The sequence below is a fragment of the Dermacentor andersoni genome, chromosome 1, assembly GCF_023375885.2.
Source record: "Dermacentor andersoni chromosome 1, qqDerAnde1_hic_scaffold, whole genome shotgun sequence".
Taxonomy (NCBI): Eukaryota; Metazoa; Arthropoda; class Arachnida; order Ixodida; family Ixodidae; genus Dermacentor; species Dermacentor andersoni.
In genome coordinates, this window is record NC_092814.1 from 319,737,759 (window position 1) to 319,763,146 (window position 25,388).

Here is a 25,388-nt window from a genome sequence, read left to right on the forward strand (position 1 = left end):
TGAACCGTAAGCATATCCATAACTTAAACCATAAGCATAGCCATAAGTTAAACCGTAAGCATATCCAAGGCTAAATCAAAAAGCATAACCATAAGCTAAACCATAAGCATCACCGAACCTTTTCGCTTCGAGAAATCCAGGCTTAACCTTAGGTAAGCCCCAGCTATATCTTTTTATTTTCTACTTCGTTATGAGAGCGACACAGAAGAGCATTCTCCAAATTAATTGAGAGGAAACGTCAGCATGAGTACGTCGAGTTAATGGTACACATGCGATTTAGTCATGGCTATCAAACGAAACAATAAAGGTTGATTCGATGATAATCCCTAGGCCCTCGCCGGGAGGCTTCGGTCGCTAGCGAATACCATTCACTATTCTACTGCGATATCTGCAGCCTCCAATCAAAGACCTTGTCATCGGTACCGCTAAAACAGTCATGAATACCATTTGACCATTTGAATACCAGTGACTCGTGATTACTAGTGACTAATTTTTAGCAACCCCAGGTTATAAAATTTGAATCATCCTTTGAATTATCATTTGACATCCATGACACTACAAACTCTAATTGTAACAGAACGCTGAACTGAACTTATCACTAGTGATCGCTAATAACTCTTTACTATCAGGTAGCAATGATAGTAGAGAAAACACTAATTCAATAACGTTTTGATAGATATCAATGACTATTAGATATCAGTTGGCAGTGGTAACGCAAAAGTGCTCCATCGTGCTACAGCTTCATTGATACTACTGACGGCACTCACGAGGGAAGGCTACCTCAGGGATAGTAAAATAGGTGAATAATATTCACCAGTGACTTAAGTATACGAGTTTATAGTAGGCATAGTGAGTCACTCGTTTCATCGCATTTCATTGGATGTATATGACGTCATGTTGCGCAAAACACCAAGAACCCCGAACTGCGCATTGTATTACACTTGTGATCGCTAATGACTTGACCATAACAGTTGTGCAATTAAATGGTATTCATGACTGTTTTAGCGGTACCGATGACAAGGCCTTTGATTGGAGGCTGCGGATACCGCAGTAGAATAGTGAATCGTATTCGCTAGCGACCGAAGCCTCCCGGTGAGGGCCTAGTGATTATCATCGAACCAACCTTCATTGTTTCGTTTTATAGCCATGACCAAATCGCATTTGTACCATTAACTCGACGTACTCATGCTGACGTTTCCTCTCAATTAATTTGGAGAATGCTCATCTTTTGTGTCGCTCTCATAACGAAGTAGAAAATAAAAAAAATATAGCCGGGGCTTACCTAAGGTTAAGCCTGGATCTCTCGAAGCGAAAAGGTTCGGTGATGCTTATGGTTTAGCTTATGGTTAGGCTTTATGATTTAGCCTATGGTTATGCTTACGGTTAAGCTTATGGCTATGCTTTATGATTTAGCCTATGGTTAAGCTTACGGTTTCACTTATAGATATGCTTTGGTTAGCTTATGGTTATGCTATACGTGTGCCTTGTGTAGTTATGAAAATTGCTCATCAATGATATAAACCATAACTAATGCAGGATTATTAAACTTCTTTATTCATCATTGTTGGGCACATTGTCTTGCGATTTCTGTACAGTCATAAATACAGCTCTCTGTATCGGTAGTATCACTCTGTTCTCCTTCCATGTTGAATGCGCAAGCGGTTATATAGTCGGCCTCCGCGATAAACACGCGCTCGCGGCCAACGTCAAACGATGACGCATAGCGCTCGGGTGGGCACCTGCGCCGACTCCTAACACGCTTATGGAGCCAATTCGACTCCGAACATGCTCACGGAGCCAATTCCGACATACGCCGGCTCGCGCGATGCGCGGTGTTTACAGCGTAGTGAAGCTTTTCGCTTCAAAACCTCCAAAAGTGGTCGTTAGTTTCGTGGCAGGATAGCTACTGGTCTACCACCTCGCTCTTTCATTTTCAAGGTGTTAACTCATAATATGTTCTCAAATTTTCAGAAGTCTTGAAATCCAAAGGTTCTTGAATTCCGTTGTGTCTGGATTAAATTCACTGGCGTTTGGATTATTTCGGTTGGCGTTTGGATTAAATTCATTGGCGTTTGGATTAAATTGAGCGGCGCTCGGATTAAAATCACTGGCACTTGGATTAAATTGACTGGCGCTTAGATTAAATTGACTGGCGCTTAGATTAAATTGACTGGCGCTCGGATTGAATTGACTGGCGCTTGGATTAAATTAAGCGGGAAAACCTGTAGTTCAAGCTAGCGCAAGTTGTTGCTCTGCTAAGCATGAGGTCGCGGGATGGAATCCCGGCCACGGCGGCCACATTTCGATGGAGGCGAAATGCGAAAACACCCGCGCATTTAGACTTAGGTGAACGTTAAGAAACCCCAGGTTGTCGAAATTTCTGGAGTCCCCCACTACGGCGTGCCTCATAATCGTATCGCGGTTTTGGCACGTAAAACCCCATAATTTAGTTTTTTAAACTAGCGCATGGGACGTCCATCGAGCCTAGGAAGCCGCCAAGGGCCAACAACCTTTGGCCGAAACCTATAGGCGTGGTCCAGGCCCACCCCACCAAATCGCAGGGCACTCAATAAAGTTATTTGAATGAATGAATGAACTATCGCAAGCGCATACAATTTGTTCCCTTCCTTCTCGATCGAAAAGTTATTTTCCGTACAGTTCAAATGATGGCAACGCCGTTGCATCCTAGTGACGTTGACGCACGCACGCACGCACGCACGCACGCACGCACGCACGCACGCACGCACGCACGCACGCACGCATATATATAAGACAATACATATCTTTTATAACAAGGCTATAAGCGCTGTCACCGAAGTCTTCTTGCATAGGAGTTCCTAGACGCGGTGGACATACTTTGATGTGAATAACGTGAGCTTCAAAAGAACACTGGCCAAAAATTAAATAGTTAAATTCATTATGTGCCTTAGAGGGCAGTTGTTTAAGCGCGTCATTTCTAATGGCGAACTTCAAGGAAGTCACATTTTAATGCACCCTCATTTTTTTTTAAATAAGGGCCTGGAAGCTGTACCTAGATATTTATAACCGAATTTCAACGGCAAATGGGTGGCAATAGCGAAACCGAACGCCGCAGGTGCGCAGGGAAGGCGGCTCCACTATCACATCACACCGACACGCCCCGTGACGATTGGCGCGAGGAAGTTGGAAACCGAAGCTGTCAGCCAGTCGCGGCAGCTACTGATTCATATACGGCACGCTTTTGCCTGGCAAGCGTGTGCAGCTGTTTGTCAGGTAAGGATTTACCGCGGCAAGTTATTATTCAAACTTCGCACCGAAATTCTTTGCGGGGCATTGCCGTCGGACGCGCAGCGCGATGCGCTCAGTCTCGATATGGCCTCGATTCAGCTTTGGAATTTGATGAATATCTCGATTTAGGGGTGAGTCAAGATTTTTTAAAACATGGGTGTGCATGAAAATGTCACTGCCTCCTAATTTGGCATTGAGACAATAGTTGCCATGACACTAATAAAAATGTCAATTAAATAAGTCTCTAATCAGTCTTCTGAAGCTCACGTTGTTCTCGGCAAATAAAGAAAGAAATAGAGAAAGCAAGAAGAGGAAAGGCAGGGAGGTCAACCAGAGGAGCGTCTAGTTTGCTGCCCTACAATGGGGGTAAGGGAAAGGGGAAATAGAAAGAGGAAGAGAGTGAACACTGAGCGCATGTGGGAGGGATGCACAGCGACACTATAAGCGGTCTCTTAAACCGGTGCACTTCAAGTTGTGTACCAGTGCGCAAATCGCCTTTTGTGCCAGTGACGGGTGTGGCTAGGGTCCGAGTATCTAACTCAAAGAACAGTCTCGAGTTCAGTCGTTTTAACGGGGCCCTGAACCACTTTTTATCGAAGTGTATAAAGGCATCTGAAGTTAAAATAGGCTAGAAATACTTTGCCGCAAAAAGTAATTTAATGCGTACAGCAGAAGAGGTGTTATTTGTAATCAAACACGGCCTTCACTACGCTCCCATTCCTTCTTCGATGCCTTGCACTGCGAAGTCTACGGTGCAGTGGGGTGTACCCACAACGCTCCGCCTTTTTAATGTCACCGCGGCGCGCAGTTCAAATTTAATTTTGGATGTTAACGTAGACGCCACGACTTCCGCCTTTGGTGCCTACGAAGCGCTAAATAGAAGCCAAACGCGGCTGCCCTCAACGAGTCGCAGTGAGCATAGCCAGTGGACGCGTGGTGGCACCCCGCGGCGGCCGCGGTATCTACACCATGTAGCCAACCGCAGCTTGGTGTCAGCCATGGTGTCAGCTATCGGTCAATGGCAGCCGTCTAAGGGAATGACGAAATAAAGCGTGCAGAAGAGAGTGAGCACAGGGCCTTCTGTTGAAAAGAGAGCGTTTGAGAGAAAGGAGACTGCGCGATCCGCTTCCGAGCTCCACGCACTGCGTGCGACCGAAAAAAACGTGGCAGAGATGTTCACAGCAGCGTATGCTACCCGCGGACTATGTTATTTCACCAAGCCCGATAGGCGGTTAGGGCCCTTTTAGAGTTGTCCGGAGAGAAAGGCATTGTACGTCGCAGGCAGGACAGATAGACAACAGGTGCTCGATGGTTTCCTCGCACCTACAGGAGTCGCACATTGGGCTATCGGCCATTGCCATACGATAGTAGTAAGCGTTCGTCAACGCCACTTCCAGCCATAAGCGGCACAGCAAGGTTGTTTCACTGCGGGAAAGGCTAGATGGCAGTTGTATCTGTAGCAAAGGGTCCAGCTTATGCAATTGGCAATTGAAAGCACTCGAACTTTTGAAAACTCGCGACTTTTTACATTCAAGCAAACGAAGTTCCCTGGTAGCGTCCGTTCTCGACAAAGGCATTGGACGCATCTGGGTGTCTTCGTGAGCAGACCGGGCAACCCTGTCAGCAAAGCTGTTGCCGACGATGCCACTTTGAGCAGGCAGGAATCCACTGAAAGATTATGTTGCCCCCTGTTTCTAGAGCATGGTAGTGTACTTCCCTGATGTCGGATATCATCTGTTCATATGTTCTGCCTTACATCTCGGCGAAATATGTACGCCTCGCGTAGGAACTCGTCCGCAAGAATGCCGTGTTCCCTGCGCTCATTACGTATTTCTAAAAAAATCTGTATGGTCTAAAAAAAAAAACACCCTGTATATTCCTTATTCCTCCTACCTATTGACCTGTATTTCGCACAATAAAAAGGAATAAGAAACAGGAAATTCACGTATGATTACGATGCTTCCTAATGCGAATTTTAAGCACAGGTGTTTAGGTGTTTCGAATTCGCGATATATTGTGGCAAAGTATTTGATTCTGAACGACAGGGTCCTCTCGACAGCGGCGCTGAGTCTCTGTTCGGGCAGCTTGTTTAGCAGTAGCGGCAGACGTAACATTTCCATCGGTTGCGTCGCTCATTGTACAGGAAATAAACGTGAACACGGGAATGCGTGGATCGCGCGGAGCGCATTCTCTAGCGGCGATGGCGCAGGTGAAGTAGCGCATTCGCAGTGGTTCCGCAACCCACGCGTATGCTTTGTTTTCATATATGGTATCGGTGGACGCACTCGCTGCGTGCCCGATCACATACAGCTTCATACAATAATTACTAGAGGAAACTCTGGCACCGCGATCGTTCATCCACCATGGGAATCATGGGAAGTACATGGATCTGATCGCGCTTGTGGATTCAGAAGTTCTTATGGCTTTGTGTATTACGCTTTATCTATCGTCATTGTTCGAAACTTCGAAGCGATCTATACGTTGCTAAGTGCAGAATACTCTTCGAATACACGCAATCACTACTAATTGCAGTTGCACAAGCTGTAGAGGTGGCCAAATTGAAACTTGCCAAGCGTCTCAACATGCTGGCTTGCCCCCACGACATTCATACGGGTGTCCTATGCCGCTTGTCGATGCATGCGTCCGTGGCGCAATGGTTTCAATATCGCGCTTCTGCACTGGAGGTCGGGGGCTCGAATCCTGCCATCGGACGATTTTAACACGTTTCTTTTAGTCGTTTCTTACACAGTACCTTGTTGAAGAAGACAAAGTTACAAAGTCGCGGAGCCTTTTGAACCCATAAGGACGAAGTCCACGCAAATCCATGTAATTCCGAAAACTCCCATGCTGGCAGAACCACCCTGATTGCAGCTCCCATGGACACTAGCGGCAGAGTTCCTTGTAGTAATTATCGAATGACTATGCCTGGTCGCCGCCGTGGAGCACGTCTGGTGCGACACTGCTCGTGCTTCCGCTGCACCCTCCACTTTCCTCCTCGCAATCTTTGCTCTCGCTATCTTTCAACCCCCCGCTGCATTCCGCGCTCGCTCCTTTCATCCTTCGCTGTGCTCATTCGCTCGGTTACGCCGAGGGACGCCGACGCTCAACGCAGGAACGGGTGCCTAAGAGCTGCGCCCTAAAAGACGTGACACACCGTTTGTGCTGCACTCCACGCAATTATGCGCCTCTTACGACTGCTTCACTTGGTGGGAATACAATTGCACATGGGCCTCAAAGCCTTATCAGGGGGATGCAAATAACCTCGTTGTTAATCTACACTTCACGCCATTGTACTTGATCCTCAAGAACTCAAGGAGGGTGCAAACTGCCCTTCTGGTTCACACTCAGCAAAACAGAGGACAGTGCCTGCACACCTCAAGAGGCAAGACAGCTATGATCAGTATAGCCCAATTCTTCCGGTATCGCAAATATATAACCCATCCCCTAATAGTTGAAGCAAAGAACCCCGTTAGCAAATGACCGAGGACCTCAGACCTCACAATAGTTTTTTATATCGAACTCTCCAATCTTGTTTCATTTGATCCTTTTCTGTAGCAAACACGTCAAGGTGCCACTTCTGTTAAAGCAGAAAAAGTTTTGTGCTTCGATCCTTGCAAATTTCTTACCTGTTCTGTGAGTTGGCCATTTGGACAATCCTTAAGAAATCCCTTGTACCTGCAAGCAGAATAAAAGAGACGTTACTCGCAGTGCTTGAGTCGGTTCGTTGTGAGCAAAGACACACATTCCAATGAAAACACGAACAGAGCCCGGATTAGATCGAATAAAATCAAAATTTTGGGTGAGCGAAACATGCAATACTCAAGACATTCTCCTTCCACCTGGTAAAAGGCAAAACAGCCCCTCTAACTATGAAAACTATGAACCTATATACTAAATCACAGAGGACCTTCCAGCATAGAATTTAGGCAGGATAAAAGCAAAAACGTTCGTGCGAGACACCGCGCTCTCGGTGAGACATGCCAACTAGTTTGTATGTTGCGTGTTGCGGTGTGCTTTACGTAGGGCTCCGGTAAATGAAGTGCACATCCCCATCTGAAGTAGGATGCTTGGCGTGCCGTGAAAGAGGCTCCCCTCTCATCAAGCAAAGACAACAGCGAACAAGAACGACTGGAAGGCGTGGTCTTGAGCAAAATCTTCAGAGGTGCAAAAAGTGCCGGAGAGTTTTGCTCGAATTGCGATGTGACGGCGCTGATGTTGCACAACGGTACGGTTAGTAAGAATCAAAGAGTGCGTCACGCGGCAGCAGCTGGAGCAAACATTCAAACTGGCTCACCAACAATCGCATCGCTATCCCCATGAAGTCTATCTGACGCATACTGATCAGAAACCACCACTATAAGATCTATAAGATAAGATATAAGATCGAAAGATACAGCTGTGAATTATGTGTGTCGTGTACGTACATATACATACATACATACATACATATACATACATACATACATATACATACACATACATACATACATACATATACATGCACATATATATATATATATATATATATATATATATATATATATATATATATATATATATATATACACACACCCACACACACACCCCCACACCCACACACCCACACCCACACACACCCCCACACCCACACACCCACACCCACACACACAAAATCCATAGCTGTAGCTTTCGATCTTATATTTCTCACGCCTCACCTTTGTGGACGCTACTGAGTGTACGCTTTTGCATTCATAGGCCACGCACGTATTTTTTTTATGAGCTTCAGCCTTGTTGAGAAAATGTATAAAGTGAGCTCTGGGTGCTTGCAATTGCACTCTTGATGAAGGCCGCACCCCGACCGCACCCCGACTTTGTTATTTAAGAATAAATTATTATGGCTTGTTGAGAGACATGTACCTCTCGTTCGCATTCGCGGTGATTTAGGAAAACGCTGGTTTTCTAACACACTTCGGAGGCTGTCAGGAAGGAAAAAACGTCTGTTTCGTGATGCGAAACGCTCTAAATCTTGTTCAAAGTGGGACAAGTACTTCAAATGCCTGCGCAAATACACTAGCACTTTGAGACAATCCAAAAAGAAGTTCTTCCACCACGATTTGCCTAACATCATACGTGTCAACCCCAAAAAATTTTGGAATATTCTGAAACCAAACAATAGCTCCAATAACATTTCCTTGACTTATACTGACGGTTCAAACGTGCCGTTTTATCAGCGGTCAGACCTAATGAACTCATATTTTTCTTCTGTTTTCACTCGTGAGCCTGCACTGCAGGACTTTGATTTGCCCAGCCACAGTTTTCCCCTCATGTTTCCCATTACAATTACTTCTCAAGGCATTATGAAACTTATTGATAACCTAAAGATTTCTAGTGCCCCCGGGCCAGATAACATCACTGCTAAGATACTAAAAGGTACGAAAGCAATTTCCAGGCTAATATTACAAATAATTTGTACACAGTCCATTACTGATAGTTCACTTCCAAATGACTGGAAGATTAGTAATGTGGTACCGGTATGCAAGTCAGGCAGCCATTCTGATCCTTCCAACTATCGCCCCATTTCCCTAACGAGTATTCCCTGTAAACTCCTAGAACATATAATATATTCGCAAATAGCATGTCATCTCGGTGATCATTCCTTCTTTTTTCACAATCAGCATGGTTTCCGGCCTGGTTTGTCATGCGATATACAGCTTTTTGAATTTATTACTGAACTTCACCTGAATTTAGACTCATCACTTCAAACTGACGTCATATATCTAAACGTCGCCAAAGCATTTGACTGTGTTCCCCATCAGCGGCTTTTGGCCAAACTTTCATGCCTCGGTCTCGACCCTCTCGCACTGTCATGGATCCGTTGCTTTCTTACTAATCGATTCCAGTACACAGCTATCGGAAATCATTGCTCAACCACTGCTAGCGTCATCTCCGGAGTACCACAGGGGTCCGTCCTCGGTCCCCTACTCTTTCTCATCTTCATAAACGACTTTCCCAACAGCATATCATCCAATATCTGACTTTTTGCAGATGACTGCGTAATTTACCGTCGCATTACAGACCCAGCCGACCATGCAACGCTCCAAAAAGACTTACATTCGTTAGAAACCTGGTGTTCCGACTCTTTAATGAAACTTAACATCTCCAAATGTAAAGTTATGCAGGTATCCCGTAAACACTCTAACAAGAATCACTCGTACTTTTTAAACTGGACAGCCCTATCCACCGTTGAGCAGTATTGTTATCTCGGTATTACTATTATTAGCAAGTTGACCTGGTCCGAGCATATAACGAAATTGGCTACCGACACTAATAAATCACTTGGTTACGTCAGACGTACCCTTGCGCTGTGCCCCTCATCCACAAGAAAACTAGCTTATGAAACTTTTATTCGAAGTAAACTTGAATACGCCTCAGCTATTTGGAGCCCGCACCAAGCTTACTTAACTAATATGTTAGAATCAATACAAAATCGTGCCGCTAGATTCATCACTTCCAGGTACAGCCGTGAAGAAAGTGTCAGTGAGATTAAATCATCTCTAGGACTCGAACGATTGGTGTTGCTTCGGAAAATTGCGAAACTGTGCCTTTTCCAGCGACTTTATTATAACTTCCCCGAACTGCATGGAAGGCGTCTAATCCCACCAACCCGTGCATCTCGTCGCCTTTTTAACTCTTGCAGCATCCAGCGCTTGCATGGTTCAACATTTTACTTTAATCAATCGTTTTTGCCTAGCGCCATTATAGAGTGGAACAATTTACCAGATAGAGTTGTCAATGAGGGCAACCCCATTATCTTCAAGCAGCTGCTTACTGATCACCCTAAACCCTAACCTTATAATGACCGTACTGTGCCTTCATTCTTTTGCGATTGCCGTCTCACATTGTGACTGTTCTGCTGATGTGCTTTTGCATTCTATTCAGTGTGCCTCTTGGCTTTCTTGTTGTTGTTGTTTGTTTGTTTTAATGCGAATCCACAGGCTGAGTCTTGTAAGAAATTGTAACCATATCTTTGTTTCTATCCTTATCTTCTGTAACCCCCCCTTATGTAATACCCCGACAGGGGTCCTTAAGGAAAATAAATGATGATGAGGATAAGTGAAAGTTAAATGCTTCTTTGTACGTTTCTACGTGTGCCTGCACTTTGAGTTCTGAATAAATTATATATATATATATATATATATATATATATATATATATATATATATATATATATATATATATATATATAATTGATTATAGAAAAGCACAAGCCAGGTTTGCCAAAAAATTTACGTGCGATAATAAATTGCGGCTTTCCTCCATTTCAGGCCTTATAAAGAGTTTGTCAAGAATATATGTGGCCTTCTATACATCGGCAATCGAAGGCGCCCTTCTAATTTCCACTTATTTGGATTCCCACGTGGAACAAATCGCGAAGCTTTCCTGTAAGTTAGGAAAATCAGCAACAAGGATGAAGTCATAAGAACTGTTTACCGAGGGAATGCGCCATCTCGTGATCGTGTGTTTAAATGGTAAGCCCCATTTCACGAAGGCCTTAAGTATGTTTGTAATAGCCCAAGAACTGGATGTCCGTCAACCAGTGATTGAGAGAAAACTGTTGCGCATGTTGGCGACATTTTATGACCGCTAAGACATGCATATTATGGTACGGATCCTTGACTGCAAAAATCCACAGTTAATTCATTCACGACGTTCATGAGCTAATGAAGCGCTCTCATCGCGTGCGACTATACGTGCGAGAAAGCGGCAGCTGGTACCCCCCGGTGACAACGCTAGTCCACATAGAGCCGTAATTATGGCAGTGGCGAAGAGTGGGCTCCCCCGACTCACCCACTCGCCTTATTCCCCAATATTCGGTTCCCGCCGAGTTCTTCCTGTTTCCCTAACTCAAACTTTGGCTCAACACATAGCGTTTCAGGACTGTTCAGGATGTGCAGAAGCATGCGACACCACAAACGAGTGACATTGTAGAAAATGGCCCGAAAAGTAGTTTTCGAGGCCTAGTGAAGGGGCAGAACTGCGCATCGGATAGTCTTGTACACAGTTTGGCTGCGGTGGGTTCTACTTCAGAGGTCCCAGTATCAGTCGTGGAACTTCATTGTCAAACCTTCTATATAAATTTACCGCCTAACAGAACTGCATGGTTGAGGCCTGTGTCCTGCGTCTCTCAAGAAGCTAAGGAGCGCCACAGTAGCGTGAACGTGCCGCGCAGAGAACGCAGCACCGTCATGGGCCAGGATACCTAGCAGCTGAAAGGAAATGTTCTTACGTAGGCTTAAAGCATGCTACGAAACCCTGCGCACATAACGAACGGCAGTCGTGCCCGATAACGAAAGGAGTTTAAAATTGCGCCATTTGCGAACATTACATGTTCTTCGACGAGCAAATGTTTGTATCTGCCGCAGGTGTAGCAACTTTTTCAAATACCTGGACGTCTGAAATCTCGGCACTTTAGCTTCAGTGCTTCTGTGACAAAGCTATCGGCAAGAACGCAGAACAGCAACCCCCTTGAAACAACAATTCAGAAATGTCCCGCGTCGCCCACCTGCGCTGCATATAGCGAGGGGCTTAGTGGGAGCTTAAGCAGGACCCATTCTACCGAGTCGGCACCGAGACTAAGGGGCATAAATTGTCGCACGGCGTAATTTCTTCGTCCGCCGTAATATGTCATTTCTTCCTTCGTGTTGCCGAACAACCTGTCAACCAGCCGGCACCTTTCCTACGACTCGCCGAATATTTTTTACCCTGCTCAGGTGAGCACTCGTCGTTCGTGCGTCGTCGCGTTTACGGCGAACAGTCTGGAAATTAGCTGCATAAGAGATGGCAGACATTCGTTTTTCTTTGCTGTCACAGAGACATTGCAACTTTCCAACTACACAGAGGTGCATCACGTATCCAAGCAGTACTAATTCATTTAGAAAATAATTTAAATCCTGTTTGTAATTTTTCTTTTATAACGTTGAAATACCCTGTATGGTTACCAAATGGTGTCGTCGTCTTTCTTGTGCGTGTTGTTTTTTGGCGCAAAATCTTTTCACTATGTAGGTTACAAAATCCACCACCTTTTCTGTAGATTTTGTCCACGTCCCTAGCAATCACGTACACAAGACTAATTAACTTTTCTTGCGTGCTAGCGCTTCTTTCAAGCATGCGTAATGCATACATCCATCTTCTTTAACCACAGCTTAGAGCTGTGTCGTCAACGCAAGTTTTTTAATCTCTTTGCTACCCCGTATCCTTAAACGCTTCTTTCGTAAACACAATTTTTCTTTATCCCCCTAGCCTTCCAATTTTTCTTAAAGATGTCTTTCGCTGATAGAAGGTGTCGGAATTATTTATCTCCGGCGATGCATCGTTTCGTTTCTGTATTTACATAGAGAACTTGATCAGGCGCTAATCCATGCTCGCTTTTTGATTAAAATGATGTGGTGTGGTTGCCTAATATACGAGGCTCTCGCTTTCTTTCTTTTCTTTTTTTGTCGTCTTCCTTGTCTTTCCTTTTTCGATTTCCTTGTTTTCGCCACTCCAAGCGAACCTTACTCTTGAATATTTCTCGTTTGTATCAGGATATTGCTCGCGTAATGGCTAAAAAATTGTACATTGCTCGAAAGCGAAATTCGTTACGCAGCAAAGCTAGAACGAGTCGAACTAAATTTAAGACGCAAGAGAAAAGGCGCGCTTCGAAAGCCTTTAGCCTACCACAACGCAGCTGTTCTCCATCGAGGATTCGAAAAAATGTCAACGATACGGTGAAAAACAACTCGACACATACGAGCTATGGGTACACACTGAAGGCACAGCCGCCGAATGACAATGAAACAGCCTACGTAGAAAGTCCAAAGGAGGCTTCGCAGATAACGAGGCGGTTACATCTTTCCGTTTGTCAGTTAAAAAACCGCAGTGCAATCTTTCTCCCGCGCATGAAATCATTTTTCGCAAGACGTTGCGCAGCAAGTGCTTGAGATGTTGAATTGCGCCATCTTTTCCCTACTGTGGGGATTTCTGAAGCAGCAATTGGATGTGCTCGCAGCACGGTTTTGCCGCCACATATTAATACCCACACAAACACATTCTCTCCTATTCCCGCCGGTATCGTTTTTTTTTTCTCTCTCGAAAACTCAATTTCGCAAGTGCGTCAGCTTAGAAAGCAGGCTCCGTGAGGGCTGAAATTGCGCCAGCACGATACTGTGAGGAGTTCACTAAATGCTAATGCACAAAATAAAGAAAGAGAAATAAATAAAAAACTGCATAGCAGCATTCAAGTACCGTTGGACAAGGAAATAAAAAAATAATAAATGTGCGGAAGATGCCTTGGTTCCCCATTCCTCGATGTACGCCGCAAGTTATCAGCGACAAATGGGAAGATCCGAGCAACCAGGACGCGCACAGCGTATAGGCGCTGTCAGGTGGTATGGGGTGCTGCCTGTGTCACTCAGTCGTGAAGCACCATCCTACTTCAACCTCACGATAAATTCTGGCAGCTCCGGGCTTCTATACATTATACAGACGGTATTCATTACGAGCAATGTTTCAAAAATAAAGGCAGATAAAAAAAACGACCTCACGACATGCAAGCAGCCATAGTTTCTTCAACCCAAAGAGCACTGCGTAACACTTGCACGGAAATATATCGCATGAACATATTAATGGCTTTGCATTTTTAACTGTTAATGTGTACACATGACCCGCATTGACACCAATAAGGCTTCGGCGTATGAGTTCGCTGCTAGCCGAAAGTAAATTAGTCCCATCCCCCGACGGCATGTCGAAATGAGAGATCGATCACAGATCCCTGAGTCATGACCGCGATTTCATTGGGAAATGCAATGAGGAAGCCACATAATGCTGCGCCTGAGCGACGACGCTCTCCAAATATTAAAAGGCGAGCGATTCGAGGCCAAATAAGTTTCGTTGACCAAGGTTCATATACAGCAGTGGCGGACATGATAGACTCTGAGATAGTCCCCAGTAGGCTTTCTGAGTGCCTAAATGCCTCTTATGAAATTCTTTTAAGTGGATCATTTTAGCGAGCACGCTTCAATTTCGAGATTGCAATTGGCCAAAGCTCGAGGCATGTCCACTATATATAGCTTGCAAGTAATCATGAGACTAACACAAGTTTGCAGGTGTGCGTCCTTATGAATGAGCGCCGACATACGTTTAGTATTCCACATTGTTTTGCCCACGGTACTTAAGAATTTGCTTTCTGGAAAAACAAACAATGCCAGGTAAAACGCCCCCAGACAGCGCGTCCACACCATTCACTACAGAAATTTGCCACTTGTGCCCACGCTGAGCTATATCGAGAACACGTGCATACGTTAATCTTTGCGTGAAACAAGCTTTATATATTTATATCAATTTCCAAATTCGCATGCGATGTCCGACAGTTGTTATTGTTTTGTTTTGCTTAATTCGCATGGATTCGCATGTCGTGTTCTTTTCTTTTTTTAGTTGTTCTTATAGCACTTACGGGCTCCCTGGCGCAATTGTGATGACGGCGATGTGGTATTGGCCTCTATCCTGGTGCCTTCCAAAATTAGAAGTGCACACCATCGTGTCCCAGCTAAATGGACCACGCTATGAAAAAAGGCATTGACACGGCGATATTGACACCAACGTTGCAGCGTTAGCATACTTCCGCAAACTGGGGTATTTCTTTTGTTGCACTTATTGGTCAATGAAAAAAAACTAACTACATAATTACTTGTTTAATGGCTTAAGTTTCAAATTGTACTTCAAATTCGAAAATATATTCATTAGTTTAGAGCCCGCTATGACCCCCTAGAATGATTTTTCCGCGTTTCAAAGTTGTGGCGCAAAATACCAAAAGTGCGAACTAAGCGCGCTCCAACGCGCCTTGTTCAACGCTTAACTCTACTGAATAGATGACTAGGCGACCGCGCAAAAATGAAGCGTCATTGTAGCGATTGGCCCCTGCTAAGAGCAATAGTACTTTGTATCAGCGTCCTATAAGGCGCTGGGCAGTGTCCTATAACTTACAGAGTCGTGCTGCCCCGTCCTCTTAGAAGCACACAATAGTTAAGAGAATTCCATGTGCCGTCGACGAGGTCACCAATACAGCCATTCAGTCGAGCTAGTCATTTAAAATCGTCTTCGAAAGTACTGCTTTAGCGTACGCCAAGGCGCGCGGGCGCGCGCTCACGAATTCGCTTTTCCTTTTTTTCGTCTTTTGCACCCCAACAGCGAAACGCGGAAAGATACCCAAGAAAAGAACTGTGCGGTAACCATCGACGATGGTTACAAATGAAAGCGATTAGCCGAACACGTATAGAGAGCTATAGGTGTAGGCGGCTGTACATATAAGCCGATTCGTCATATGCGTATTGTCTCTCGCGGCGCGAGTGCTGGCGTGGAAGGCGACTGCCATACCTCCATCGGAGCCCTCTCCCGTAACCGCCGTAGGGGCGAGAGCGAGGCAGGAGAAGAGGAAGGCTGTCCTCGTGCGCGCTCCACCACAGCATTTGAACCTCGCGTGACGGCACGTGCGTCTCAAAGACCTGTAATAGTTGGCGTTCAGCGAAGAAAGCGCCCCGCAACTCAGTTGCGCGAGAGCCACGCGCCGTAGTTTTTAGAGCGCAGCTCGCAGGCGCCCATTTTTGCGGCGAGCGTCTACGTATGCGTTGTCCTTCGTATCTGAGCGAATGAGCACAGAGAAGGATGAAAGCGAACGCGCGGCGCAGCGGGAGATGACAGATGGCGATAGCAAAGCGAGCGCGACGAGGAAAGCGGAGGAGGAGGGTACGGAGAAAGCGCGTCAAAAAAGAAAGAAAGAAAGCGTAGAGCCGCGCAAGACGGGCTTTGCGATTACGATGGCTACGAGATGGCGCCGGAGTAGCGCGTGTCGTCTGTATGGAAACAAAGCGCTGCATGAGCGGAAGTCTGTCTGCGGTGACTGCTGCGAATCTCGCCCGCGCGTCATCCACGCGCTGCCTCTCGTGATCTCCCGATTAGCGAGGCAGTCGCGCCGCACATCACTCCGTTTGCAACGTGCCACACGAGACAGATTGCCCGCGCCAGCCAATATACCGCGAAATGAAAACACGTATAGAGGTGCGCTCCAATTTTGCATTAGGGAGTTTCGTAAACGTCAGTTAATTTTTTTTTACTAGATTTGCTCATATCAGTCAGGAGTGCCTGAATTTATTTATGTAGTATTTTTTTTCGAGTGGCGTTATGTTGGCTTTGCCAGCCCATGCTAAAGGGAATAAACGCGCATGTTCGAACACACTTGTTGGCCCCATCCGTATAATAACTATAATAACATCGTCTAAGGGTCACCGGTTACAAGGCGTTTCTCATGATTCGCCTCATTAGGTATTCATATGTTTGCGTGACTCAAAGTGGAGAGGACGTATACCTACACATATATCTTCATTCGCGTCGTATTAGCAGCTACAGTGAGGGGGGTATTATATTGAAAGTAACGTCCTACTGATGCGCGAAGCCACTAAAGATATGAAGTGGAGCGAAACCGACGAGAGAGGAGTGGTCGCCATTAGCTTTGGAATTAAAATCACTATAGGCCAGCCCAGGAGAGCCAAATCCCCTTGCGTTGCCCTACTAAACGCAGACTGATGCATGGCGGTTATGCCGCCACCAACAGCACGGGCTTCGCACCTCTCGAGCCCACATCGGATGCGCGAACTGACATTGGGCGGGACTTCTCATCAGAAGCAGCCGATGAGCAGAGGGCCTAGGATTCACCCTCTCGGGCGGGAGGAGTGCCGGGGCACTAACGATCGGGTCATCAGGCAAGACCCTGCAGCTCCGCTCATTGCACGCGCCTGCCAGTGACGGCGCGGGAGGCGCGCGCCGCCAGTTCGATGCTTTCGCCGCCACCGTGGAACACGGAGCCTTCCGTCGTTTGCCGCGGCATCGCCCAACCGGCCGCCTCGTCCAGCAACCGCTCTTGCCGAATGCCCTCTGCGGGAAGGAAAGAAGAGAGGCCCGTCTCGCTTAATCTGCTCCCTCCTCTCTGCAGCGTTGCCGCCGTGTTACCCGCCGTCGTGCCTGGGCACTGATGAGTCCATTTAAAGCGTGCGGCCGCATAGCGACGGCTCAGGGTCGAGCTACGGCTGAAGGCATTAAGTTGCCGGTCGCTATGGCTATGTAATCTCTGCCTAATGGTCGAGAACGACGAGGCGCAAGCCAGACGCGAACCACAGAGAGAAAGCACATGCTCGCAAAGCCCACCGTGGAGAGCATGGTTCTCCGAATATGGAGGAAGTTGCGAAAGCGGGTCAGTCACGTTCCAAAAAAAAAAAAAAAGCAGTTTCCGTGCGCCTGTGAGCGTGTGCGCTCGTCTATCTCGTGCCACGTTTCTAAGACTAAAGGACGAAAATGCATCTAACGTATCAAACTCGTATCAAAGGCCCGTTACGAGTATTGACGCATTGCCCACTGTCAGCAGGGCACTGCCGGCAGCTAATCACGAACAGTGAACTTCACTCGCGTGTTCGCTTTGTAATAATGCGCACCTTGACCAAGGTCGATTCAAATAGGTCGCGAAGCTTCGGGCGAAAAGCAGTTCAGTACAGATTGTCACCGACATCAGCATGGGGGGTTATGGGAGCAGCGATTGAAGCGCGACTATGTTTGGAGGGAACAAAGATTGGGAAAGAAAAACGCGTTTTAAATTCAAGCGAGACACAGATTCATTCAACGAAAATAAAATTCCTAGTCAATTTTATATATTCGTGACGAGTTAAGAAAATACAAGTTTATTTAATTTTATTATTATAAATAAATGCATTTCTTTTCAGCGCCCATCGCTACAGGTGGCGTTGACGCCACTATCACTCGCAATGCAATGCAAGTATTTAAATGGGCGGAAAGGCGCGCTCGTAAAGTTCACCTGTTGAAATACGCCCCCCCTCACAGTTTGCGCTTTCTTGCTTGTCGAAGTTTGTCTGAATTTGGTGACGCGGGCAGCTTCATCGCTTCTTGATCTGTTCAGTCAAAAGTAGTGAGTTACGACCGCCAGATAATTGTGTAGTTGTTTTCGTGCGACTGCGCTAGCCGACGGGCTTGGCATCCGACAATAGGATCAGCACTCTACACCTAAAGCTTTCGTCGGTCTCCAAAGAAAGTATGTGCTGTGCAGGGATGCGATTTCGACAACCATATGGCTGGCCTTTTCCTGCATCGCTTTCCACGCTGAAAGCTCGAAACGCCCATCAAGTCGAATGGCGGGGCATTTGAATATATAGCTCCAAAGGCAGGACAACAAAACAAATTTCGCGCCTTCGAAAACAAGATGACGTCACTTCTGCTTTTAACGGACATGGCGTCACTATATTTTTTCTTCCGCCGGAAGTGTTCCCACCACATACAGATGGCGCTAAGCCCCATGAACCGCCTATGGACCGCCATGTTTTGAACATATGGGCTCCTATGGAAGCTTCGCTACCAGGTATATTTACCTTGCCTTGACCGCTCGCGTGAAGAGTAGCCCTCAGGTTCTTGGCGTTCAGGCAAAGTTGACAGCAATCTTCGCGCTTTGCTTTGCAGCTATTTGCTCAGCCAACCGTTATGAAATAGCTTGCCCATACACTCGTTTCAATTTTTCATCTTCTGGCGAACGACAATGTGAGCTGTATTGCTTAGACTAAACATAGAACAAAAAGAATAGCTATCTGTGTGCTTGTTACTTGTGTTGGCGTGTCTTGTGCGTGCTCCGATTTTTTTCTTTGCTTTTCTTTTTCAGAATTTTCCTTGGCTGAGCAGAGCACCTATTCCAGATTTAGGAATAGCCGGCTCAAATGAGGCCCACCTGCGCGAAGTTTCTTAACATTTAATATAAACAAAATAATACATAAGCATTTCTAGAGAGGACGGGGTCTGGGAAGTGACACAACCCTGAATGTGCTCGCATGATGACGGCCACTCGCTTTTGTTCTGCATACAAACGCCAGAACAAAACGAAGCCCTAGACCGTGCTAAAAAGTGTTAGTGCGTGTCCCTCTCTCCATTTCTTCACTAACCAATAAGAGGACTTCCCGCGCCACCGACTTCTTTCTGCACCATTGATCACACACTGGAGAAGAAAGAACGTTCGCATTCCCGCGCAAACACAGAGCACAGGTCTGACCAGCGACAGATGCGGAATGCGACCCACTCTCTTGTTTGCGGCTCCTCATTTCTTCCATGGACAAGAATAACCGAGGATGCGTCCTCACTCTATTCTGCCGCATCCCTATCGACGCCTTCCTTCTGCATAGGTGCAAACAGCAAAGCAGGGTCCCTTGTCGCGCCGGAGAAACAAGAGTCGTGCCTACTAGCCGCTGTTCTCGGTGTCACGAGCCAGAGAAAGAGAAAAACCACGGAGGTGATGGATCAATCGCGATGACAGAAGGGACGCGAAGCAAAGTAAACGGAACGAGGACGGAAATGGCTTCAGTGTATACGCGAGAGGGGCGAGGCCTCACTCGCTCTGCCTGCGCCGCATAATCAGGTTAGAGTGAGTCACGTTTATCGTGTGTTTTCGTTCCAACATAGTAGAGAGATAAATATGAAATGTCCGCCGAGACTCTGTAGGTTAAAGCGCTGTCGCGCGATAACGACGACACCGGGCTCGACTTTGCGCAGAATAAAAGAAAGAGGGATGTACCCGGAAAATTCAACTTCCTCGGTCATCCACCTATGCGGGCATTTTTTTTTTTCCGTCTCGTGCCAGCTTAGCAAACATAATGTTCACTCGGTTTTCACCTTGCAACGGGTGGGAAAAGCAAGCCCTTCAGAAGCCGAAGTGACAAGATCTTTAATTTGAATTGGTCTTTCTTTTTACCACCAATGTTAAGGGCCGAGGTTCAAGGGCCTTAGCGTATAATCTATACCTCCACAAAGTGGAGCACGCTTAGAAGAAATGTACTGCGCGACGGCATCGATATGCAGCCTGGAATATTGTCTCCTCAAGATCTATAAGATCGACAGCTCAAAGTAGACTATTTATTTATTTATTTATTTATTCATTCATCCATCTATATCAATCAATCTACATCAATCAATCAATCTACATCAATCAATCAATCTACATCAATCAATCAATCTACATCAATCAATATCAATCAATATCAATCAATATCAATCAATATCAATCAATCAATCAATCAATCAATCAATCAATCAATCAATCAATCAATCAATCTATCTATTCTATCTATCTATCTATCTTTATATCTATTTTTATCTATCTATTCATTCATTCATTCATACAGACTGCAATTTCTTTTCTGAGGATTTTAGCAGGGTTGTTTACAAAATTAAACAGTCAACAAAATATGCAGTGTAGTCTTTCTAAACAAGATACAAATGATGTTAACGTTGGCGACAGCACAGGATGATTAGTTAGGTTATTCTACTCGGTAACAGTTCGCAGAAAAGAGGAATATTTAAAACAATTCTAGTAGTGAATGGGGTTATTCATAGGTCATGTCTTTGCCTAGTGGCATATCCAGATGAGAATTTAATAAATTCTGTCGTGCCGCTGTTATAATTCCTTTTAATTGATAAAGAAACTTCAAACTTCAAGCGATTTCTCCGGCTTAAGGTTTGTAAATTGGCGTTAGCTAATAGATCAGTTATCAATGTGCGGCCGAAACTATTAAAAACAAAACGAACATCCTTTCGTCGCACTCTTTCGAGTTGGCCAATATTTGTTTCTGTGTAGGGATCGCAAATAATCGCAGCCTAATCAAGTGTTGGTAGCACAGCTGTCTTGTGTGCTAGCAGGCGAACTTGACGTGTAGACAGCTAGCTCTTCGAAGGAAGTACAACTCACGTCATGCATTGCTGGTTACAAGATTGATGTGTTTAGTCCAATTAAGGTTACTGGTAATCCAAACACCTAAATACTTAGACTCTTCACTAGAGGTACACATTATTTGCAGAACAGACGAAGGTAACAGGGTTTTTCTTGTTCGTAATCTTCATGAAGACAGTTTTGTTAGAATCAATGGACAATTTGACAGGCATCAAACCAATCACAAACTTTCTGAAAGACGTTATTTAGTATTAGTTGATCGGCGTAATTCTTTACAGTGAAGTTCAGTACACAGTCATCGGCGAACAGTCTTATCTGAACAGGGATATCGCATACAATTTCGTTAACAAATATTAAAAGCAGTAGTGGTCCAGGCGCTGAGCCTTGTGAGACTCCACAGTCAACTGGTAGTTGGCTTGACGGGCGATCTTTGAAAACAACATATTACTGCCAATTGCTAAGGTAGGCGTTCAGCCAAGTTGCAAGTTGTATGTTCTGTAGTGTTTTTTTCAAGCTTAAAAAGTTTTTTTTTATGCGAAACCTTGTCGAAAGCCTTTTTAAAGTCCAAAAACGTTTCATCAAATGGATAGCTTTTACTTATTGAGTTTGCAAAATCATGCGCCGTTTCCACAAGCTGCGTGCAAGTTGAAAGCCTTCTGAAGAATCCGTGCTAATATTCAGTTAGTATTTTATGTTTTTCAAAAAACTCCGATATGTGGTTATCAACGATGCGTTCGAGTAGTCAGCAAACTGTAGGCGTTATTAATATTGGTCTATAATGTCCAATGCATTTCTTAATTCCGCTTTTAAGAAGGGGTTTTAATCTGGCAATTATTCAATCACTCCGTAGTTGTCCTTCTAGCATCGATTTTGAAAATTAAACATGGGGGCACTTAGCAACCCATTCGGCATACTTATTCAAAAACGAATTTGGAATATTGTCTGGTCCGCATGATTCTTTGATGTCGAGATTGAGCAGCACATTGAAAATTACGAATATTGTATTTTAAAGAAAACACAGCGGTTGTTACTTACAGCTGCCCCTGTCCAGTGATTCTGGGGTTAAAATCATGGTATTTAGTTGATGAGAGCCATTTCTCAATGGTTGGCCTCACTGAATAATACGTTCGCTGTCATATTAGCTGGTACTTCTAAGAACTAATGTTGAGTATTAATGAATATGATCCCAGGTTATCACTTTGACGCCAAGCAATGATAACTTGAAGAAAGGCAGCAAAAAAGACAAAACGCTGAAGCAGAAAGAGTATAGACGAAGGGAAACGTTCGTTGCTGCTTGGTCGTAGCTTCAAGCTTAGCATTCCGTTCCACTGCAGTACCTCTGAAGGAACTGACTGCCCGAAGAGGCCGAATCAGAACAGTAATCTCTTCCAAAAAGTGGCACCACATTTGTGATTGTAAATTTGGCCATAAAACATTTGTCGTCGCCAGCTATCAAGCGCCTCATCCCAATCCCTACATAAGAGAGTTACAGCGATCACATACACATATACTGGCGGCGCAGTCCCATCGAACCATTATACAGTAGCTGCAGTAGCTGGCCGTCATTCCAGCAAACGTCGCCACCACCAAGTTCAAGACTTTCCGCGTGACCACATCGACTGCCGAAAAGCAGACTCTCACTGGCGTTGATAAACGCAGTACAACTACAGAAATTGTCAATTTTATGAAACTGGAATGCACTGCTGCAGTGTTTAATGTCAGCCTTGCGGCGCGCACAAAGTGAACAATTCGTTTTTGACAAGCCACCACCTGCCTGAGAAGTGGCACCAGGTCCTCTTGCAGCGGCTACGAAGTCAGTGGCCCAATGCCGGCGCTGACTTGGAAGTCTACATGAAGCAGCTCGATCAGCTCACGAAGAGGACCAGCAGCTAGTGATTCCTCTAACTAGGTCAGGAGTTACGAGCAAACTGCACGTTTGTGCGCCATTGCAGGTCATCTCATTTCAAAAATGCCCCCTCTGCCGCACTCCCTCAACTTTACCCTAAATATACGATTTAAATTCTTGCTAGCCTCGAACGGAAACGACAATTCTATGTTGACGATGGTCAAGTGCAAACGTTCACGTATGCCTACGTACCTGCGAACATAGAGGGAGAGATAAGTCATATGGGAAAGGCAGGGAGGTTAACCAGGCTGAGCCCGGTAGGCTACCCTGCACTGGGTAAAGGGGGAAGGGGATAGGAGTTGCTGACATTGCACATGTTTGAGGACTACGGTTCCCATGAAACTGTCGGCCATATTCTGCGACACTGACTGCAGTACTGTCTTAAGAGCACCTCTCTTCACTATGTGCGGCCTGTCGGACGAAGGGAACCTGTCGGAGCAGACCATTCTGCAACATCGACGTGATCCGTCATAGTATCAGAAGGCCGTGCAATCATTAATGTGCCCTTTGCGATCAACCGGCCTGGAACAGAGCTTATGTCAATTCCCATCTTTTAGTTTCCCATTCAGCATAAAGCCTTATGCCTGGAACTCAGGCTGGCAGTACTTAATTTCATAAATAAATAAACTGACAGTCACATTATCATACGCCGAAGATGGTGAAGGAGAAAGCCTGTGCGTTCATGAGACATTCTTTAAATTACTCGACACTCGAATGCATTGTTACTTCTCATTACTTGTTTTCTCCCACCAGAGGTCTTAGGTTCGAATGCCTTAATGGACGCTACCTTAATAACTGTGCCTTGAACCCACGACCTCAACAGCAAAGTTCGTGGGTTCGACTTCCACATAAGCTCGAGGGTTCGACTCCCACCGAAGGTGGTGGGTTCAAGTGCTTGAATTAACTCTAGCTTAATTAACTTCGCGTTCTTTATTATTATTATTATTTCTGACCTGGTGAGTGGCATCGGAGCCAGCTGTGGGAGAAGACGACAACGACGACGAACGCGCGACCAGTGGCACGAGCGCGTGTCTGCGCGAGGCGGGCTCACATCACTTTCTGTACCGCACGCCTCGTTTTCGAGACCATCGGGGGTATGAGCCACTTAAGGTTTTCGCCTTAATAAATAAATAAATAAATAAATAAATAAATAAATAAATAAATAAATAAATAAATAAATAAACTGATGTATATGTCAGGGTTGGCACCGCCAAAGGAAAGCTGATGCTTCCATTCGGACACCACGACACGACCGAGAGAAACATCCTTTCAGGATAGAAAAAGCGTGCATTGATTATCCATAGATCCGACGGATACGCGCGCAATAACACTTTTGTGAGCTCTTCAGTGAGTCTTACGGTATGCAACAAACTTATTGATTCCACAGTAGCCCCCCCCCCCCCCTCCAAAAAAAAAAAATAAGCACGGTCCTAAAAATAAAAGCTTTGAGAAGTAATGACCCAAATTTACGGGCTTGTAGAAACTATACAACACGCTTCTTGAACGTGAAATAAAAGCAGTTAGCAGATATCAAGGTTCCGAAACATTTTAAACATACTTTGATTTGATAGCAAAATTGGCATCAAAACTCCGAAACTGGTGTCGACAATATGGTGACGTGATGACACAGGTAAAGATTTGCCGATGTCGGTAACTAATAAAGCTAAGTATGACGACGTTGATCATCAAAAAATAAACAAGAGCACTGCTCTCGTTTCTTCTAGTTGCGCACGTGTGTGACAACCGCGGCGATCGCAGGAGTGGAGAAAGTCAATGTATCATGACGTCTTGACTGATCCACTTCCTGGATACCAAAACTGGCCCCTAGAAACAAGTATTACAGTAAGTTATTAAGGGCACTCTGGCACTTCGTAGTGCTTATTTCTTTCTTTTTGTTCCTAGGATTTAGATTTGGGCTTTCACTTACCCCTGCTTGCCCCCACACAAGCAAACAAACACAAACACACATGCTGTTTAAGTCGAAATTTGAGTCGAACTACTAATAAATTAAAGTCAAACGTGTCATGTCAGTACAGGTTGAAGTACTTCTCCATAACAACTGTAGCTGAGTCAACAACAAGGACAATGACACAATTACGCGTATAATTATAAGCGACAAGTGCGGCAAAGGTGGTGGGACGAACGTAGTTCTAGCTTGTCTGTCAATGTATTGCCATTTACGAAATACTAAATTAAATTATGGGGTTTTACGTGCCAAAATCACGTTCTGATTATGAAGCACTGCCGTAGTGGAGGACTCCGCAAATTTCGACCACTTGGGGTACTTTAACGTGCACCTAAATCTAAGCACATGGGTATTTCCGCATTTCGCCCCCATCGAAATGCGGCCCCCGTGGCCGGGATTCGATCCCGCGACCTCGTGCTCAGCAGCCCAACACCATAGCCACTGAGCAACCACGACGGGTGCCATTT

At 45.3% G+C, this 25,388-nt stretch overlaps 1 protein-coding gene across 1 annotated transcript in view; it reads right to left on the minus strand.

Moving 5' to 3' along the window:
* The window catches only part of LOC126516704 (frequenin-2-like), a 334,311-nt gene that overhangs the window by 81,867 nt on the left and 227,056 nt on the right, over window positions 1-25,388 (minus strand). The window contains exon 3 of the mRNA XM_050166805.3: window positions 6,894-6,942. Coding sequence (XP_050022762.1) covers window positions 6,894-6,942 — 49 coding nt within the window. The remainder of the gene's footprint in view (window positions 1-6,893; window positions 6,943-25,388) is intronic.